The sequence below is a fragment of the Carettochelys insculpta genome, chromosome 3, assembly GCF_033958435.1.
Source record: "Carettochelys insculpta isolate YL-2023 chromosome 3, ASM3395843v1, whole genome shotgun sequence".
In the NCBI taxonomy this organism is placed as follows: domain Eukaryota; kingdom Metazoa; phylum Chordata; order Testudines; family Carettochelyidae; genus Carettochelys; species Carettochelys insculpta.
In genome coordinates this window covers 14,166,006-14,186,723 of record NC_134139.1, presented here as the reverse complement: position 1 = coordinate 14,186,723, position 20,718 = coordinate 14,166,006, and the positions used below count along the sequence as shown (strand labels likewise).

The following is a 20,718-nucleotide window of genomic DNA, read 5'->3' as shown; positions in this document are numbered from 1 at the left end:
CCCCAGCCTGCGTCCCTGTGTGGCTGCAGTCACGCCACATGTCAACAGTGCTGGTGGGATGAGGAGGTGGCTGCTAACTGGGTGGTCATACAGGAGATGACCAGCGTGCTCTAGGACTGCCTGGCGATGGAACAGGAGGTGTGGGTGCAGCTGGCTGGCTGGCAGCCTGGACACCCTGGCTCAGGCCTTGGCCGCCTGCCTCATCCAACCTCCTGCCCCCCTTGCCAACCTGGCCCACAGCTGCCCCCCTGCAGCTGTCCCCCTGCAGCCAGCCCTCCAACAGCCACTGGCCAAAGGGTCCCACTATGTGCAGACCTGTCCCCAGCCACCTACATCGAGCTGGGTCGGTGGCTCCTGGCTAGGGCAGGCGTACCTGCCCCAACCCTTTTGGCCCCTACCCCCTCACACCCTGCAGAGGCCGAGCTCACTACACCCCCACCCCATCTCTACCTCCCTGTGGTCCCAGTCCCATCGCAGCCCTGCAGGGGGCCCCGGACCCAGAGCAGTAGAGACAGCCATAGCTACTGCAGCTCCTGGCCCTCCACGCCACTGGGTGACTGAGCCTTCTCCCATCCCCTCCGGCATCCAAGTTTGGTCTCCAACCCCAGCCTCCATCCACGTGTGGTTCCCCCATCCCAGCCCCCCCACCTTCCCTCCATAGAGTGGTGAGGTGGGGAGCAAGAGACGGTGCATTTGGTGGCAAAGCTAGAGGGATGGGGGTGCGGGGCATGGGGTGCCGAGCGTAGCTGTGAGGGTCAGGGCAGGCCCTCAGCCAAAGCCTGGCAAAAGGCCTCCTGGACTCCGACCCCATCCCTCTGGGGCTGGCAGCACAGGACAACAGGCAGCTGCTCATACCAGGCCCTTGGGTCTGCAGCCCAGCCCTGAATGAACGGCTCCCGTCTGCCCTCCACAAGATTGTGAAGGACTCAGGAGGCGGTGACCACTGTGGGGAGGTTGATGAGGCTGATGTCCAGCCTCGTGAGGAGGCTGTGGAACCTCCACTTCAGCCTACCAAACACCTGCTCGACAGTGCCCTGGTGTGGTTCAGCCAGCCATTGAAGGTGTCCAGGGCCGGGGTGGTGCATCCAGTGTAGAGCCGCATGAGCTAGAGGTGCAGCAGTTACGCGGTGTCAGCCACAATGCAAGGGGGCATTGTGATGTCCCTGAGCGGGAGCTTCTGTGGGGGACATATGTGCCCTCCTGCATCCAGTGTCCCAGTCACAAAATCTGGAACACCTGGGCATCGTGGTCCCTGCCCATCCACCCCATGCTCATGTCCAGGAAGCAGCCCCTCCCATCCACCAGGGCCTGGGGTACTTCTGTGAGGTACCCCTTCCTGTTGATGTAGGTGCCCCCGCTGTGGTCCAGGGCCCAGATTGCCACATGCACCCCATCCAGTGCTCCAAAACAATTTGGAAACCCCAGCTCCAAGAACCCAGCGAGGGCGGCATCCAAGTCCCTGAGTGTGATGTTGCATCAGAGTAGCACCCTGTTGATGGCTTGGATGACCTGCGGGGGTGGAAGGAAGACACATCCATGAACACCAGACCGGGTGGCCTCCCTTCCCCTTGCCCCATTCCCGGCAGTGTCCCCCTTCCTCTTGCCCCTTTCCCCCTCCCTGGCAGGGCCCCCCTCCCCCTTGCCCAGTAGCCCCTTCCCCAGGGTGGGTCTGTGGTGTGGGCCAGGCTTACCTCTATCAACACCCTCCAACAGTGGCCTTGCTGACTCGGAATTTATGGCCTAAAGACTGGTAGTTATCTGGGGTGGCCAGCCTCCACAGTGCGATGGCCATGGTCTTCTGCACAGGGAGTGCTGGCTGCATCAGGGTGACCCGGTACTAGAGGACTGGGGCAAGCCAGTAGCGGAGGTTCTTGAATGTCTGTTAGGTCATTCCGAAGTTCCTCAGCCATCGCTCGTTGTCCCGGTCCCCCAGCACTAGCTGGTCCCACCATTCAGTGCTGGTGGCGAAAGCCCATCGGTGCCGGATCAGCGGGTTCCAGGGGAGGGGCAGCAGGGCCTTAGCCAGGGCCTGGAGGATGGGGCCTGTGCAAGTGATGCAGCTGTACTGCTGGAAGAGCATGGTGAGCAACATGGCCAGCAGGCTGGCCACAGTGGTGAGGAGCTCATCCTCGGGGAGTGTCTGGCCGGGCAATTCTCCAGCTCTTCTCCCCAGCATGCGGTCTGCCCTGCTGTGTGCAGCCTAGAAGCCTTGAGCACATGCGAGGTATGTGTGTTGGGAGGGACCCTTTAAGGAGGCAGCTGGCTGCGAGCCCAGAAGGGCTTGTCGCCATGCAACCCCATGCCTTCATCATATCCTGGCCCCTTTCTTCAAAGTAGGGACTGTTGCTGTGTAGAGTCTTCATGTTGAAGAAGAGGGACCCTACTTCAAAGTAAGGGAGGGGTGCTTTTTGTGTGTAGATGCTCTACTTTGAAGTTGCACTTCAAAGGGAGCAACTTCAAAGTTATTTGTAGTATAGATGTAGCCAACAAGATCCAATGGCTGCAAATTGAGACCAGGGATTTCAGGCTAGAAATAGGAGGCAATTTTTAACAGTGAGAGTAATTAACCATTTGAATAATTTCATAGACTCATAGAATGCTAGGGACCTTGAGAGGTCATCGTGTCCAGCCTCCTGCCCTCATGGCAGGACCAAGTACTGTCTCGACCATCCCTGATAGACGTTTATCTAACCTGTTCTTAAATATCTCCAGCGATGGAGATTGCACAACCTCCCCTGGCAATTTATTCCAGTGTTTGACCACCCTGACACTTAGGAACTTTTTCCTAATATCCAACCTAAACCTCCCTTGCTGCAGTTTAAGTCCATTGCTTCTTGTTCTATCCTCAGAGGCCGAGAAGAACAAGTTTTCTCATTCCTCCTTATGACACCCTTTTAGATACCTGAAAACTGCTATCATGTCCCCCCTTAATCTTCTTTTTTCCAAACTAAACAAGTCTAATTCTTTCAGCCTTTCTTCATATGTCATGTTCTCTAGACCTTTGATCATTCTAGTTGCTCTCTTCTCCAACTGGGGCCTAACCAGCGCAGAGTAGAGCAGAAGAATGACTTCTCGTGTCTTGTTCACAACACACCTGTTAATACATCCCAGAATCATGTTTGCTTTTTTTGCAACAGCATCACACTGTTGACTCGTATTTAACTTGTGGTCCACTATAACCCCTAGAACCTTTTCAGCCATATTCCTTCCTAGACATTCACTTCCCATTCTGTTTGTGTGAAACTGATTGTTCCTTCCTAAGTGGAGCATTTTGCATTTGTCTTTATTAAACTTCATTATGTTTACTTCAGACCATTTCTCCAATTTGTCCAGATCGTGTTGAATATTGACCCTATCCTTCAAAGCAGTTGCAACCCCTCCTAGCTTGGTATCATCTGCAAACTTAATAAGCCTACTGTCTATGCCAATATCTAAATTGTTGATGAAGATATTGAACAGAACCGGTCCCAATACAGACTTTTTATACCTTTCCAGCAGGATTGAGAACCATTAATAACTACTCTCTGAGTACAGTTATCCAGCCAGTTTTGCACCCACCTTGTATTAGCCCCATCTAAGTTGCATTTGCCTAGTTTATTGATAAGAATGTCATGCAAGACCATATCAAATGCCTTACTAAAATCTAGGTATACCACATCCACCACTTCTCCCTTATCCATAAGGCTTGTTAGCCTACCAAAGAAAGCTGTCAGATTGGTTTGACATGATTTGTTCTTTTCAAATCCATGCTGGCTGTTCCCTATCAGCTTACCACCTTCCAAGTGTTTGCAGATGATTTCCTTAATTACTTGTTCCGTTATCTTTCCTGGCATGAAAGTTAAACTGACTGGTCTATAGTTTCCTGCATTATTCTTATTCCCCTTTTTATAGATGGGCACTATATTTGCCTTTTTCCAGTCTTCTGGAATCTCTCCTGTCTCCCATGATTTTCCAAAGATGATAGCTAATGGCTCAGATACCTCCTCCATCAGCTCCTTGAGTATTCTAGGATGCATTTCATCAGGCCCTAGTGACTTGCAGACATGTAACTTTCCTAAATGATTTTTAAGTTGTTCTTTTTTTATTTTATCTTCTAAACCTACCCCTTTCCCACTAGCATTCACTATGTTAGGCATTCCTTCTTCAGACTTCTCAGTGAAGACCAAAACAAAGAAGTCGTTAAGCATCTCTGCCATTTCCAAGCTTCCCGTTATTGTTTCTGCCTCCTCACTGAGCAATTGGCTTACCCTATCCTTGGTCTTCCTCTTGTTTTTAATGTATGTATAAAAAGCCTTCTTGTTTCCCTTTATGCCCGTAGCTAATTTGAGCTCATTTTGTGCCTTTGGCTTTCTAATCTTGCCCCTGCATTCCTGTGTTGTTTGGCTATATTCTTCCTTCATAGTTTACCTAAGGATGTGGTGAATTTTGTCATTTCAAGTCCTTGAATCAAAACTGGATGTTTTTATGAAATTTTTCAGGTCAGTTAGAATTTATAGGCTTGATGGAGAAACTGATGGGTGAAAGTGCTTTAGGCTGGAGTTGAAACTGGATGATCATAATGGTCCTTTTTGGCTTTAAAAATCTATGAAATTAAATCACCAGTCTTCTGCCTATCACAACGAGGACAAGTCTGTACTACAGAATTATTCCAGAATAGTTTATTCCAGAGTTATTATTCTGAAATAAGATATTCTGGAATAAAGCATTCACAGTACATGAAAGCCCTAGATAAACAAAACTTATTCTGAAATAGTGCGTACACACACAATAGAGCCTATTTTGGATTAGAACCCCCAGAAGCACACCAGGGAGGGTACTTCCTATGGGTGCTTGGCCAGGAAAGCTGCTCTGTATGGCAGTCTCACAAGTCACTTCACCACTGCCTCTCCCCTCCTGAGGACATAAAGAAGATGCACTCAGCGCATGCAACCCTATGCTCTGGTTGTCCTTGTGAAGACCACAGCACTCACAGCATGGACCCAGAGTAGCTGCAACAATTGCTGGGCTCACAGGCTTCGTGCTGCATCTCACAGCACACTTCCTCTAAGCCACCTTCCGATTAATCCAGCAGGATGATGACAAGGATCAGATGGACTCCCCTCACCCACATTCTGGTGCTCCTGCTGCTGCATGATACCCTCAATAGCCTGCACACTGTGGAGCACCACTTCTAGGGGCATGTCACTTGGAGGGATGGGACAATCAGCAGTGGCTGTGGAATTCCTGCATGAGGAAAGCTACTTTCCAGGAGCTGTGCAAGTGGCTCACCCCTGCCTTCAGACAATAGGGCACCTGCATGAGACCCACCACGCCCGTGCAGAAGTGCATGACCATCACCCAGTGGGAGTTCATGTCATGTGACTGGATTTTTATATTGGGTATGGGGGCCATTTTATGTGTCCAGTGTATCCATTGACTCTGAACGTTGCGCCAAGGGGTGCGTGTGAAGTGTCTAATGAAACTGATAATGCCCTGTATCTATGTCTGCTACTTATATGTCTGTATCATGTATGTGGGTAAAGTTACAGATTTTAGCTCTGTAACTGTATTAGAAAATGTTTGAGTGCTAAGCTTCACAATAGGCGGTTTGAACTCAGCCCCAGCCAGGATGACTGGACTACAGCCGAAGGCTCAGACAGTCAAATCCACATCCCAGAGGCTCGGGACTTGTCAGTGGAATGCAGCCCACTGGTCAGATGACCTGGCCTGAGCAAAGAAATTGAAATGAGATGCCCACGCATCCATCCCACCTGCCTTGTAAATGACTGGGCAGTGCTAGCAAAACCAGCAACCAGTGGCATTTTGACACAGCGGCTCACCTGGGTCAGGTGACTTTTGACCTTCAAGGGCCTGATAGGAAGAAGAAAGGCCTTTGTCCCTGGACAAAAGGTAGAACATGAAGGTGGACTTAGCAGTGTCCATCTTGGTCTGGATTTTGCTTCTTTGTTCTGGGGCCTGTTTCCATGAGTCCCTGTCCCACCATGTTGACCCCAGCAGTACAGATCTACAATTCTCCAGTAACTAAAACCTGATATGGACCTTCAGAGTCTTTCAAGAATCAGCAAATAACACCATTGGCCTGAATCAATAACTGAAACTTATGTATGTAAAGTGTTGCTGTAATTATTTTTCTCCCTAACCCTGTTCTTTCTTTTTTATTAATAAATCTTCAGATATTTAGATATAAAGGATTGGTGAGCATGGTGATTTGGGTAAGATCCGGCTATATGTTGATCAGGGGCTGTGGCTGGGCCCTCTGGGTCTGGGAATAATCTGTGTGGAGTAGCTGAAACAGGCTTAAGAGCTTCTCACCTGAAGTTGTGGGTTGTGGGTCTGGGCTCGTATAGCAGCTGGAAAGTCTGTGGGTTTGCTTGTATGGCTTCTGGCTGACTAAGGGCTGGCAGAAATGCTGTTGTGGCTGGTTGGATTTGCCTTACTGAGAAGAAAATCACAGCCTGGGGCTGCGAGTAACCCGGATTTTAAGCAAAGTTACAATGGATTGATTTCTGTAGCTGTCCTGAAACCCTGTCCTATTAGAGCTCACCATGCTGGATAGCTATCGCTCCATTGGGAACCAGTTCAGCATGGGGAAATCCACCGTCAGGAAACACCGGCCCACTCTCCCAGCCAGGGGAATGCTGGGGAGCTCCCCAATTCCCTCTCTGTTTTATGCAAAATTTGTCACCAAGATGCCCATTTACCGCTTTTTCCTGTCCACACTCATGCTGTTGCATTATTATCTGTTTGCCTTTGACATAAAATCGCCCCTTTTCTCTCCATCCCCTGAAGGCCTTTGGCATGGCACTGCTCCTAATGGCTACGTCTACACGTGCCCCAAACTTCGAAATGGCCATGCAAATGGCCATTTCGAAGTTTACTAATGAAGTGCTGAAATGCATATTCAGTGCTTCATTAGCATGCGGGTGGCAGCAGGGCTTCGAAATTGACGCACCTTGCCGCCGCGTGGCACGTCCAGACGGGGCTCCTTTTCGAAAGGGCCCCGCCTATTTCGAAGTCCCCTTATTCCCATGAGCTCATGGGAATAAGGGGACTTCGAAGTAGGTGGCTTCCTTTCGAAAAGGAGCCCCGTCTGGACGCGCCGCGCAGCGGCAAGGTGCGTCAATTTCGAAGCGCTGCTGCCGCCCGCATGCTAATAAAGCGCTGAATATGCATTTCACCGCTTCATTAGTAAACTTCGAAATGGCCATTTGCATGGCCATTTCGAAGTTTGGGGCACGTGTAGACACGGCCAATGTCTCATCTTGCTGCCCTCAGTTTACCCAAAATCTTGCCACCATTTTGCTTCCTTTCTCCACCCGCTCCACATAAAATCTCTCTCTTGTCTTTCATAGCAAAGTGAAGCTTTCACCTCTAAGGTTGCATGCCAACTCTGCCCAACGTGTAATTGTGTTCATTTCCTCCTACTTTTCTTTCTGCTATCTGCATTTCAGGAGGCTCACATGTCAGTCCATTTCTTATTCTCCTGCATTACCTTTTTCATGCCATTCCTTACATGTAGGACTTCCTTCCTACTTCTGTACTGTAAACACCTTGCTTTTTTTTACCCCAGATCCTTTCTATTTCCTATCCTTCATAAATTATGATAATTTTTACAATGACTAAAACCATAATGCTTAAAATTTACATTTTATTTACAGTAATTGCTCGATTTACAAGGAGGTTGCATCCTGGGCAACCTCCACATAAATCAAATTTCGCATAAAATGCAGAGAGGACTGGGGAGACCCCAGAATTACCCTGACTCGGGGTGGGTAAGCGTCTGCAGCATCTGTGGAGCTCTGCTGCTCCCCAGCTTCTCCCCCTGGCTGGGAAAAGTGGTGTGGCCACTGGCTCCAGCTGTTGGCTTCCCCCAGCTGGGGAAGCGGGGTGGGCAGCCACGCAACCCCTGGCTTCTCCCAGCTGGGGTGCACACAGCTGTTTGCAGTGTGCCAAGCTCTCCAGGAGCCCGGAGCGCAGACAGAAGCTTGCGGCATGGTTTCTCCCAGCTGAGAGAAACCGCACTGCAAGCAGCTGTGTGCCTGTTGGGCTCTCCCAGGTAGGGGAGCTGGGGGAGGGTGGTGGTTTTGATTTGCACTTACCTCATGTTAATACAAGTTAAGCGCAAATTGAAATTGCACTTCTTGAGGATTTTCTGTATTTTATTTATATTTAAGAGAAAAAAGATAATTTTGTTAGAGGAAGAAATTTAGCAGGAGGAATAGTTTAATCTACATTTTTGTTGTGGCTTTTCTTTTTAATGTTTTCACCAGGCAATGCATTTGCTAGAGTTAAAACCGGAGATTATCACTTCTACGGTTATGGAACCAAGAAGGATTATGTCACAGCAGCAATTCATTACAGCCTTGCAGTTGATCATCACGTCGCTCAAGCCATGTTTAATTTGGCCTATATGTATGAACATGGTTTAGGTATTCCAAAGGTAATGCGGACTCCATATGGTGTAATCCATGTGTAAAATTAATCTTAATAGGTATTGTTGAAAGCCAAAGCTATTACAGCTATAATATTCAAATATAATGTTCTGAGTGAGGCAGAATCTCCCATACAGAGATTATTAAAATTATAAAGGAATGTCAGGTAGGCTTTCTTTGAGAGAAACACATAAAATAATAGATGATATGGTGGGGCCAGTAAATGCTTTTTCATCTTGCCAGAAAAAAACAAGAATGAGAAATGAAAATAAAGTTGAAGCATTAAATATGGAAATTCCCTTTTAAGTAGCAGATGATCAAACTGTCAAATCTCGGCCCACATAATATCAATGAGAGTGGTTCAGTAATATTCAAAAATATAATTGGTTATTTACAAATAAGAAAAACATCTAAAGTTGCATCAGAAAGGCTGGAAATATACAAAGCTATAATTCTTCATGTTTCAGTGGTCATTCAGTTGATGCCCTAGAATCATAAAGGAGTCCCACCATAACCTCATGCTTGCAGAGCATAAGATGGGCTGGTCAGCCTGAATGATGCCCTACCTGTGGCCTGATATTGTCTACTGCTCAGTACAATATAGAAACAATGATACAACTTACTATGTCTGAAGTTTTGTGGGTTTTTACCATTTTTGTTGTTCTTTCCCCCATTGCTTCTTTCCACCTCATTTTTTTCCATACCTTTTTCTCATTCCCCCTCTTACTTTTTGTGGCTTCTCCTTTTTATTTCTATCATCTTCCCTAGTCTCTCTTGATTTTCTTCTTCCTCAAGCACAATATCTCTGTGCCTCTCTTTTCCACCTCTCCACAGCTCTGTCTGGCTTCTCTGATCTCTCTCCTCCCCGGAGATCTTCAGCATCCGTTCCCAGCTCTCCCCCTCCCCTAATCTCTTTACTCCTTCCCAAACTAATTTCTTCCCTCATAAATATCCCCATCCATGTAATTTTGATGAATCACTTCTAACTAAACCAGCCTCAATATAGAGTGCTGGCAAACAACACTGAATAATTTCCCCAAATCAGTCAATTTGAGAAGACTTCAGTTGTCTTGCAGATAGTCTATAAGCACAAAGTAATAAGCTAAATTAGTTTGGTAAAAATAAGAGCAGAGCTAGTCATTCCTATACAGACACAATCAGCTGAATTATTGTAGCCCATAAGCAGACAGTATCATCTTTCAGCCTTTAGTTTTCGAGACTGTTTTTCAACAATAGTTTGGATTTTAAGAAATGTATAAAAACAAATGTTACTAAACTAAACTTTGAACAGTGCTTAAAGGTTGATATCTGCTGTCCATTTTATTTCCTTGGTTAGGTTTTCTCTCTTCATCTTTGTGTTTGTTTGTTTATTTTTAACCTAAGTGGTATCACTTTTGCTTCTTTTCTCCCTGCCATTGGTGAACTCTTCCCAATCCACTCTGCACTCCAACTAACTATGGTACAGCTCTCTTATTCAGTCTTCCTTTTACGTAACTCTCCTTTTCCTCCTGAGCTCAATCTACTTTGAATGGTGTCCCTATTGTTCCTAGTAGTGTGGGTGTTCCACTTCAAATGCATGTGTATCCCATGTGCCTTCAACTGGAAATTTTCATGAGCAGTGCAAACATGCACTCCAGAAAGCCTCTTAGCCCATACTAGGCTAACATAAAGGTGAATCAGGCCTCTTCCTCCCTCCTCCCCACGTCCCATGTCAGATATATTTCAACTTTGTTTTGTTAGAAAGGTTCATTCTTAAGGAGGGGAGAGAATTAAGATAGGCTTTTAAAATGTAAAGCACATAGGATGGAAAACATGGGCAGACAATATAAGAGGGAGGAAAAGGCAATGCCATCCCAAACCATCAGGCTGGCCCTACCCACACTCCATACCCAGCTCCCCAATTCAGCATGGGTCCCCACGTCTTCAGGGGCTGCCTGGGACTCAGCCCCACTGAAGGTGGGACCATGCTGCCAGCCTCACAAGGTTGGGGCCAGGTGCTGCCTGCACTCTGAAGCCAGAGGGGCCCCTGCCCTCCAGGGGTGGGGAAGCTGCCTGCCGTCTCTGTGTTCTGAGAGAGGCTGGGGCCATGTGCCACCAGCCGATGTTCCCTCTATTTTTTTTTCCATCCATACATGGACTGATGAAACGTGTGTGAATGTGCACCAGGAATAGAAACACAAACCTAGCTGTAGGTGCTGTGCTAATCAGCTGGGTGGCAACTGAATCTCTCCTGAGTGGTCACACAGGCACACAGCATATACGGAACAGTGCCATTCATCCCTCCCCATGCAACTGGGGCCAGGGAAGGCTGTGACCCTGCACCTACCACCTGCCCTCTCTACCCATGCTCTTGGGGCTGGTGAAGGCTAGGACCTCACACCAACTGCCCTCCCTCCTCATGCTCAGGGGAAGTGGGGGGCAGGAGCTGTGTGCCTCCTGCTGGGAGGGGTGGCCTGTCCCTACAGTCTGCGGGGAGTGGGGATGGGGACCTTGGCTTCCAGGGGGTCCCAGCATGGCAGATATGGGGTCTTGGCCAGAAGGGGCAGGGCTAGGGATTTACCTACCCCTAGGCCTAGGTTCCTAGTGGAAACGTCAGTTTGGCAAGTATAAATACACATTCAAAGATGGATGTGATGAGAAGGTGTGAATACTAAAGGGGAGAAATTACTTTTTGTAGTGAGCTAGCCACTCCCAGTCTCTACTGAGACCCAGTCTGATAGTGTCAAGTTTGCATATGAATTCCAGCTCTGCAGTAATTTGGCACCGGAGTCTGGTTTTGAAGTTTTTGCTGACATATGGCAACTTCCAAGTCTGTTACTGAGTGTCCAATGAGATCGAAGTGATCTCCTTTTGATTTTGGAATTTTACTATTGCGGATGTTCAATTTGTGTGCATTTACTAAGCTATATAACACTTGAAAAGCAGAAACCTAAAAGACAAATAGAAATGCTTTTAAGATTAGCTAAGCATCACAACATTCATCTAAGCACATTCTACATTTTCTAAGTAAAAGAGACTACCCTCCCTTTTTTTAAGGATATACATTTGGCTAAAAGGTGGTATGACCTGGCAGCAGAAACAAGCCTGGATGCTTCCATTCCAGTGTTCTTGGCACGTATGAAGCTGGAAATTAATCTTCTACTCACCGAGATGCAACTTTTCAAGGTAAGTATGATAGGGACATAGTGACATGCTTTCACCAGGACTAATCCTAACATTTTTCATCTGTAATTGCTTTTTACATTTTATTTCATACTTTTAGATTTGCTTATTGTACCTCTTCCAGACACTGGGTATACTACATAATAAGAACTGTTTCAGAAAAGGAGGCCTGCCACCCAAGACTTGTCCTACAAATTGCAGAATATATTATCTCCCCATCTTCATGCTGCAATGTCCAGTTGTATAAATGCAGAATACTCTGCAAAAGAGAAACGTGTAATCTTAGTTGTTAACTCACGTGGCTTGAAGCCCCTCAAACCTTTAGCTTAACTGCAAATCTGCCAAGGATAGTGGCAATGCATTGCCCTCACAATACAAGCATCAGAGAGATAGCTGTGTTAGTCTGTATCTTCAAAAACAACAAGAATTCCTGTTTCACTTTATAGACTAACATATTTTGGAGCATAAGCTTTCATGGGCAAAGTGGGTCTTTGCCCACAAAAGCTTATGCTCCAAAATATGTTAGTCTGTAAGGTGCCACAGGAATTCTTGTTGTTTCTCACAATACAAGGCATCTGAATTTGTGTCATAGGCTCATCAGGGCCTGGGAGCACATCATGCTCCTCTGAAGGCCGAGGGGGAATGTGTCCTTGCTTATTCTTAAGCAATCTACTCCCCACAAGACCGCTTGTCCCTCCTCTTCACACAGTGAAAGGACCGAAGTATTTCTGGTCATCTATTCTGACATCTATCCACCATCTTCTCTCAGAATCTGAGATCTGGAACGCAACCTTTAGTCACAATTTCTATAGGAATGGCATTTGGTTCTTCAGTGCAATGCAGAGAGTGTAAAGCTGTTCCTATACTACCTCCTCATGTGATGGGGGTTTCACATAGTAAGCAAGCTTGGTGCTCCCTTGGAGCCAAGCAGGAACTGTGCACCCAACTACAGATGTTTCAAAAGGCAAAGCAAACAAATAGGTAAACTTAGAGTGTTTATATTATACAGTTGTGAATTTTAAAAAAAATTAGATAAGTTCACAGAAGATGGGTCTTAGTCAAGATGATCAGGGAGGCAAGCCTATGCTCTAGATGTCCTAAGCCTCAAAGGGTATGTCCACATTGTGATTAGGTACCCACAACTGGCCTGTGCCAGTTGACCACGGCTTGCAGGGATTGGGCTAAGGGACTGTTTAATTGTAGAGTATATCTTCTGGCTCAAGTTGCAACCCAAGCTCTGGGATCCTTCAGCCCAAGCCTGGACATCTGTACTCCAATTAAACAGCCCTGAAGTCCAAGTCAGGTGGTATGGACGAAGTGCAGCTTTATAGTTGCAGTGTAGACAAACCCTAGCTGCCAGAATCTAGTGACAGAAAACTGGAAATAGATCACATATATATTGTCCTCTGCTGTTCATTCCCTATGAAGCATCTGGCATTGGCCCCATCATAACAGAAGATAGGCTACATGAACAATTGGTCTGACCCACTATGGATATTCTTATTATAAGGTTTATACAACCTGCACTGATATAAGCTCATTAATCGTAGCATTGTCTAAAACGAACATTAAAAAGAGCATAATGCTTTCATTTTATACTTTTGAAAAATAGTTTCTATTTTACATGTAAAAAAGTATTTTCTGTATTGCTGAGTTCTCCCTTTCTGTCCTGCCAGTTTACTCCAAGTTGGAAATTGTCAAAACTGAACAACATGCTGCAAGCACAATGGGATCTGTTTACAATGGTAGTCATAGTTATTTTGCTTATACTACTGATAAGAAATAGGTAAACTGAGAAAAAGTTAATTTGGAAATCTTTTGGCAGTTGCCTTTATATTCTAAATAAAAATTCTATTATTCATTTTCCTAACATCTCTTTTTAATGCTTATCTAACAAAGTGAAAATATATGTAGCCCTGGGGAAAGTTAGTAAGGAAAACTAGGTTCTTAATTTAAAATGGGTAATTTGCTTATGGAAACTAAAACTTGTCAGTTCAGCAAGTTCTTCCATTTGCATGCTGACAGAAACATTGCACATAGCAGCTATCCTCATTCTCAGGGGTATGTTGTGCTGAAAAAAATCCCTTATTTTATAAGCCACTTAAATACTGTTTACACTGCTTATTTTAAAGAATTACATTAAAAGATCAACTCAGTGATCTTTTAATTGCATTAAAAGATCAACTCATGCATCAGGAAAGCAGCAAGAATTAACAAAAACTTGCCAGTAAGAAACTAGACAGCAAACACATTTTATTTACTGTGAATACGTTCCATTTCAATAGACCAGACATGCCATTAATCCATTGTTCAGTCACTGAAATAGATTCTCTTCAGTTTGTTACCTGCTTACTGCTTTAATTAAGTACATATAATGTTCACCACAGTTTCTACTACCTCAGTGCTTCCCAAGCTTTTCAGTAACACAGCACACATCAATTAGACAATTCCACAGTACACCCACTTTTTCAGCTAAATCAATTGCTCATAAACCTCACGTTTACTATGGTTACAGTCTTACTAGAGAGGTTTACAACATAGTGCATACAACAAGCTAAACAAGGTTCAAATGTATGAATGTTTTGAATACACAATCTTCAACAGTGAGTACAGACACTTTTTCAAAATGTGCTTAACACTGTGCTAGGGATGTTGAGTTATCAAGTAACCATCACTGGAGTCAAGATATGACATTTAAACCGCATTCTATCTCCAATAGGCTCTTGCCCTACCTCCATTCCCCTTGCAGAGAGTGGAGGGGAGGGCGGGGAACAGGCTCCCTGTCAGCTCATTTGGGCCAGGAAGCAGCATTTCAGCTGCCTCCTGGCACGAACAAGGTCCTGTAGGGTCATCATTTCCCCTCATGATGGCTCTGCAAAGAGCTACCACGGGGAAGAACTGACAAACCCCACACCCAGCTGGGACTCAAGCACCCCACTGCTTGAGCCCCAGCTGGTGTGGGGTCACCTATTCCCTGCCCCCTCCTCAAATTTCCTGGCACACTTGGACAATTCTCATAGCACACTGGTTGAAAACTATTGTAGTAGCTAACAGAGAACTTCATCCTGCATTCAGAGTTAATGGCAAAAACTTTCTGGACAACAGTGGTGGAAGTTCAGGCCTCAAGCATGACATTGAAGAAAAACATTTTTTCTAAGGGAGAAGACTTCTGCGCATCTGATCATTTTGTATCTGTGCTGCGCATGTTACTTGTTTTGTCAAGCTACGAGATCCTTTTCTCTTAAGGATTCGCATCTCTCTCTCCCATGTAAACTGCAGGTAGTTCCTAGTTTTTGACCTAACTTCTGTCAGTTCCATTTTATAATTTTTCCTTCCTCTTAGAAGTCATGTTTAATATATTCATGAAATAATAAAAGGCCAGATTGTGGGTCCCTTATTCTCCCTCAAGAGCACTTAATCACTGGAATGGTTTCAATGAAATTAGTGTTTCTAATTGGATAAGCACAGGCTCAACAATCTGCCTCCCTGGTACTTTTATCTTGGAAAACTAGATGATAAAATGTGAAGTGAATGAGACCAGTTTTAAAAGAGGTAGGGTTTCTTGTAATTGCTTGAATTGTAATTGCACATACATATATATTGTGGCAGGGTCCATGTAACTCTTGGACCCCAGTCCTCTGTTCAGTCATGGTCCTGCAGCGTGGAACCCTCTTGGAGGTCCAGGCTTTGGTTCCAAGTCCCAAAGTGCAACAGGTAAGAGCCATGCCTGGCTCAAACAGGCTCAGTCCCCTCAGCCTTTATCTGAGCCCTCAGGGAACCTGCAGGAGCTGCCCCCACTCTCCCAACTCCACTGTCTCTGGGGGTGAATATCTGGTCTCTGGACCACTCTCTAACTCGCTCCTTGCTTGTTTGAATCTCCAAACTCCTTACCCACCTCCTCCTACACTCTCTCCCTCAGGCCTTCTGGGGGAGGGTTTTTAAAGGCAGCTTTAAGTGGCACCAGATGGCCCTAATAGACTTAGGGCAGCCTCTTCCCCAGCTGCTCCCACTCAGCCTGATTGCCAGGGCTGTGTCGAGCTGGTTTTCCTCTTGTTAGTTGCTCCACTGGTCTCACCCTGTCACTATATATAACAGGAAGATATTCCCAATATTAGCAAACACTACTGTATGAGCAAGAACAGCAATATCAAAATTGAACTAAACATACAAGTGGAAGGTTTTTTTTTAATTAGACATGAACTTCCACTGATGCAATACAAGGCTATATCACCAATCAGATTTTTGATTGTGTATATAACTATCACTTAACTGACCAAAGGATCAAGAACCTGTTTACAAGACAGTGGTGAGAGCACATCTACAAAGAAAGACAAATTGGCTTGCATTGAGAGAAGTAGTAAATGAATATTAGCCTACAGACACTGATCTATTGCATGAGTTACAATTAGAAAAAATACTAAACATAAATAACCCCAGAATTTCTCAAATGACTAGTAATTTTGTATGTTCAGCACAGTACATCTCAAAGGGCTTGATATTAAAAAACTACCAAGCACCTGTCCCATGGAAAAAATAATGACTTTTAAGGATATCAAATTGGCTGTCAGATTAAGACCTCTAAACATTACTAGATACTTGTGAAAAGGTGACCTAACAAAGATTTTCAAGCACCTAACATTTTAAAGATCTAAGGAAATATTTAGGGTGTTAGAACATCGGGTAGTGGAACAAACTTAAGAGGGTGAAAAGGCTAGACTGTAAATCAGAATTTTTATGTAAAACATCCTTGATTGTAGGACTGGTGAAAGGAATATTCAATACTCTAGAAAAATGAACGAAATTACCAAATAGATCTTTTCCTTCTCTAATGGAAAGGAAAAGTTGTGGGGAGGGAGGAAAGAGCATACATCATTACTGGAGTACTACGATATATCTGTTTTTATACATCTTAGACAAAGTTTCATTTAATTGTGCCCCAGATTGTCCTGTTTGGCTGAATGGCATGGCTTGAGGGAATGCTAGCCTTTAAAGCAGCCTTTCCCAAACTGTGTTCTGAGGAACACTGGTGTTCCGCATGATGTGAACAGGTGTTCATGAAAAAAAGAATTGATGCTAGTGATATTTTTCCTTCTAAAATATTAAATATGAAGTTATGTGTGTATCAAAAATACTAATGTATTTGAATGGTATTTTGATTGTAGGAATATTAAAGTTTATAACACATTCATAATTGTATAGTTATTATGCAACTTGTGCCAAAACAATCAGATGGTTCAGATTGTTTCATCATGAGTCGTGTTCAGAGAAATCACATGATGCTGCAGCTGACAGGAGGATCCAGCTCTCCAGCATCATTGCTAATATTAAGCAGATGTGTGACCAAAAGATGTGAAAAGACTCTTCCCATTTAAAAAAATGTTCAAATGTTACTTGTTCTAATTTTCCAGTAGTTTCCTATAAAAATAAAAAAATTATAAAAGAACAGAAAATTTAAAAATATTTTCCAGACCTAATTTGTTTTGCATTTCTTTTTTCATAAAAATGCTTTTTAAGCTTTAAGAAAGGACAGTCCTTTTGTGAACAATATTGTCCTATCTATTTTTGTACAAAAAAGAGTGACACTAACCATCCTTCTTTCAGCCGTTATATTGATTTTGTGTTTTGGATTTGTACTTATTTTTTAATTTTTATACTTAATTATAGGGTTGCTAAATCTCCTCCTGTCAGGACATTAGTCAGATGATTTTCTCTTATTTTTTGTTCTTTGTTAAATAAAGACATCTAAAAAACCTAACTCTTTTAAATGAACTTTTGAGCATTGGGTGTGGCAATTTTTCAGTGTGAAACCCTCCACTCCCCTTCCTCCCAACCAGTATGTATGTGTTCCATCAATATATTCCAAGCCCAAAAGTGTTCCATGGCCAAATTAGTTTGGGAAATGCTGTTTTAAAGCAAGATGGGCATCATCCATCTCCAAAAGGGTACAAATATAGCCAGTGGAGCCTGGTAAATATTGTGGCAAGCTGTAATGACTGGTATTTGACACCTGGATTTTACAATCTTGTATCTATTGAGAATTTACAGAAAGACTTGAAAAACAGCTATGGGATATACATATAGGTTGCTCAATGGTGTTTCTAATTATTATCTGTCTGAGCTGAATGTCTGTGAAGCATAAACAGGTTAATTTCAGTTCTAATGTACTTGCTGACTTTGCTAGCTCAACATATGTACACTGCACAGTGGGTTTGTTTGTGAAGATTCTGGAATCAGATGGGTTCACAAAGCTCCTGTACATGAAAATATGAAGTTTGTTCTTCATTGTTTAGCCTTAATTTTAAATCAGTTATAAAGCATGTCAGCAATAACAAAAGTTCTTTTCCTATTTTAAACTCAAAATACATGTAAGTGTGGCTATGAAGATCTTTGATAGCTGAATTCAACCTTCTATGTAGGCTTCATCTCTGAAAGCTGTGGGATAGGATTTTTTTTTCATTAAATCAAGAGATGTTTCTGTGAAATTAAGAACAGCTGAAAGGCAGCGAACAAGGAGCACCCTAATAAATGGTAACGAACTATAACTGGATTAAACAGTTCAAGAGTACCTTTGTTCTGTTAGGAAATGTGTTGATAAGTGCCATACAAAATATCAGTGAAAAGCTCATAGTTATCATATAATGTAAGTGCAAACATAGCATGCAAATTCATGGACATAAACTAAAGCTATCATTTTTGAGATGCATGTGTCAGACAGGAATTAGCTTGCTGTGAGAAGTGAATGTGATTTCCCCAACCAGTTCTTCTTGGCGGTCACTCGATGATGAGTAGGATGCCTTCATGTCACCCTCCTGTTTTGTGAATCCGGTGATGGCTGATAAACCCAATTCTGGAGCCAGAGATCTATCACAGAAGGGGCAGGTATTAGTAGCTATTGGAGGGGCGTGGGGCAGTTTTTGACTCTCTTTTCTTCTTATCTGCCTCTCCTCATCTGCACTACAACAGGACTTCTCAAATTGTGCCACCCACTCATGGATTACCCGTTCTCCACTGGGGATGGTTTTGGACAAGCTTCTCTCAAGTGTCGACACCAATGCTGCATCTGTTCATGTGTGCTTTCAGCATGTTCTTATATTGCTTTGGCTGGCCTCCCAACTCTCCTGTGTCCTCCCTCCAGCTCAGAAAACTGAGTCTCTTTTTGGGAGGTACTGATCAGACATCTGAACCATGTGTCAAAGTTAGACTCAGACTCACAATTTGTCAGACCACTCTGTTTTATTAGCAAAGCCGCTCTGCTAATACATTTAGAAGTGAGCCCCCCAAGTGGGGCTTGTGTCTCTTAATTTATACAGTTTTTTGGAGAACAAGTTACAGACAAGTTACAGACAAAAGAAGAAAAAGAGTTTAGTCACCACCCTTCGAGATCCCTGAGACCAGTCACCTATCTTCAATTACCTGCCACCCTTAACAATCTCCTTTAACAGCTTCCAGTTAACTTAACTAATTGCCCTTCACACCTTCCATTCTGATGCCTGCTTCTTAGACGCGCTGGCTCCATCTTAATTGCTTCTCCATTCAAAAGCTAACTGTCCCTACCTGTGCTCCCTCAGATACTTTGTAACATGTTTTGGCATGCCCTCTCATATACAATGTATCCAGCATGTCCCCTTATACAATGTTATACTTATACAATGTTATACTTCCACACATGTGACCGGTTCCATGAAGTTGATGAATGATAATGGTTTCAGTATTGGTCATGTTTGACTCTTCCAGGATGCTAGTGTTTCAGGAGATATTTAGGATTCTCCTGAGGCAGCAATGATGACATTGTTCAAGAGACTTCAAATGATGCTTGTATGTTGTCCAGGTTTCAAATGCATGCAGTAGCATTGGAACAAGCACTGCACAGGACACAAGGAGCTTTATCTTGGGATAGATTCCCCAGTTCTCGAAGACCTTTTGTCTCAGATGGGTGGAAGCAGAGCTTGCGTGGCTCAAACGATGCTGGATTGCCACATCAATGTCAACTTGAGCCAAAAGTATGGGAAGTGCTCTGCATTTTCGAGCAGTTCTCCATTGACTTCAATAGAAGGTACATGAGATTGTCCCGTCAGCGGCAGTTGGTGGAGCACCTTGGTCTTTTTGATGTTCAGTACAAAACAAAAAAGCAGTCCAGTAGCACTTTAAAGGCTAATAAAATAATTTATTAGGTGATGAGCTTTCATGGGACAGACCCACTTCTTCAGATCTCTGTTGATGCTCAGTGTGAGGCCAAGATTCTTGTATATGTCAGGGAAGGCACTTACAGTGGTCTGAAGGTCTGCAGGAGAAAGAGAAGCAATCATGTTCTCATCCACGTATTGAAGCTCCATGATCAAGGTCATGGAGCTCTTGCTTTTAGCCTTCAGGCTGCTGAGATTGAAAAGCTTCCCATTTGTTCTATAGACAATCTGCTTGCCATCAATGAGGTGAAGAGTCATGGTGATGAAGATGCAGAACTGTAATGAGGCAATGACGCAGCCTTGTTTTACTCCAATTTTGACCTCAAAGGGGTCTCTTTGGATCTGTTGTTGATCAATAGAGTGGCAGTGATGTCGTAAAGTAGTCTCAAGATGGTAAGGAATGTTTTGGGGCAGCCAATCTTTGAGAGGATGGTCCGCAGGGCACTATGTTTGACCAAGTTGAATGCTTTGGTCAGGTCAATGAAACTCATGTATAAGGCTTGGTTTTGTTCACAGCGTTTTTCTTGCAGTTGCAGGGCAGTGAAGATCATGTCCACTGTTCCTTGGAATGGTCGGAAGTCAGACTGGGATTCTGGGAGAATTTCTTCTGAGAGCGGCAGGAGTTGGTTTGCAAGGATTCGAGCTAAGATTTTCCCTGCCATTGCTAGGAGGGAGATGCCACAATAGTTTTCACAGTCCAACTTATCACCCTTCTTGCAGAGACTGATGATCAGTGTGTCTGAAATACCACAGTATCTACTCTTTATCCCAGATCTTGAGAATCAGGAGGTGGAGTCTGTGGAGCTCTGGCCCGCTTTCTTTGAAGACTTTGGTGGGGATTCCATCTAGTTCAGTTGCCTTGTTACACTTCATCGTTTTGACTGCTTGGGCCCCACTCAGGGTAGGAAGTGTTGCAAGATCATCCCTCAGTGGTTGCTGAG

The 20,718-nt window shown here is 44.3% G+C and overlaps 1 protein-coding gene across 1 annotated transcript in view; it reads left to right on the top strand.

Annotated features, from left to right (window-relative positions):
* Positions 1–13,384, top strand: part of SEL1L2 (SEL1L2 adaptor subunit of SYVN1 ubiquitin ligase) — a 32,558-nt gene extending 19,174 nt beyond the window's left edge. Inside the window, exons 15-17 of the mRNA XM_074988476.1 lie at positions 8,271–8,440; positions 11,469–11,597; positions 13,271–13,384. Coding sequence (XP_074844577.1) covers positions 8,271–8,440; positions 11,469–11,597; positions 13,271–13,384 — 413 coding nt within the window. The remainder of the gene's footprint in view (positions 1–8,270; positions 8,441–11,468; positions 11,598–13,270) is intronic.
* The last annotated feature ends 7,334 nt before the right edge of the window (positions 13,385–20,718 follow it).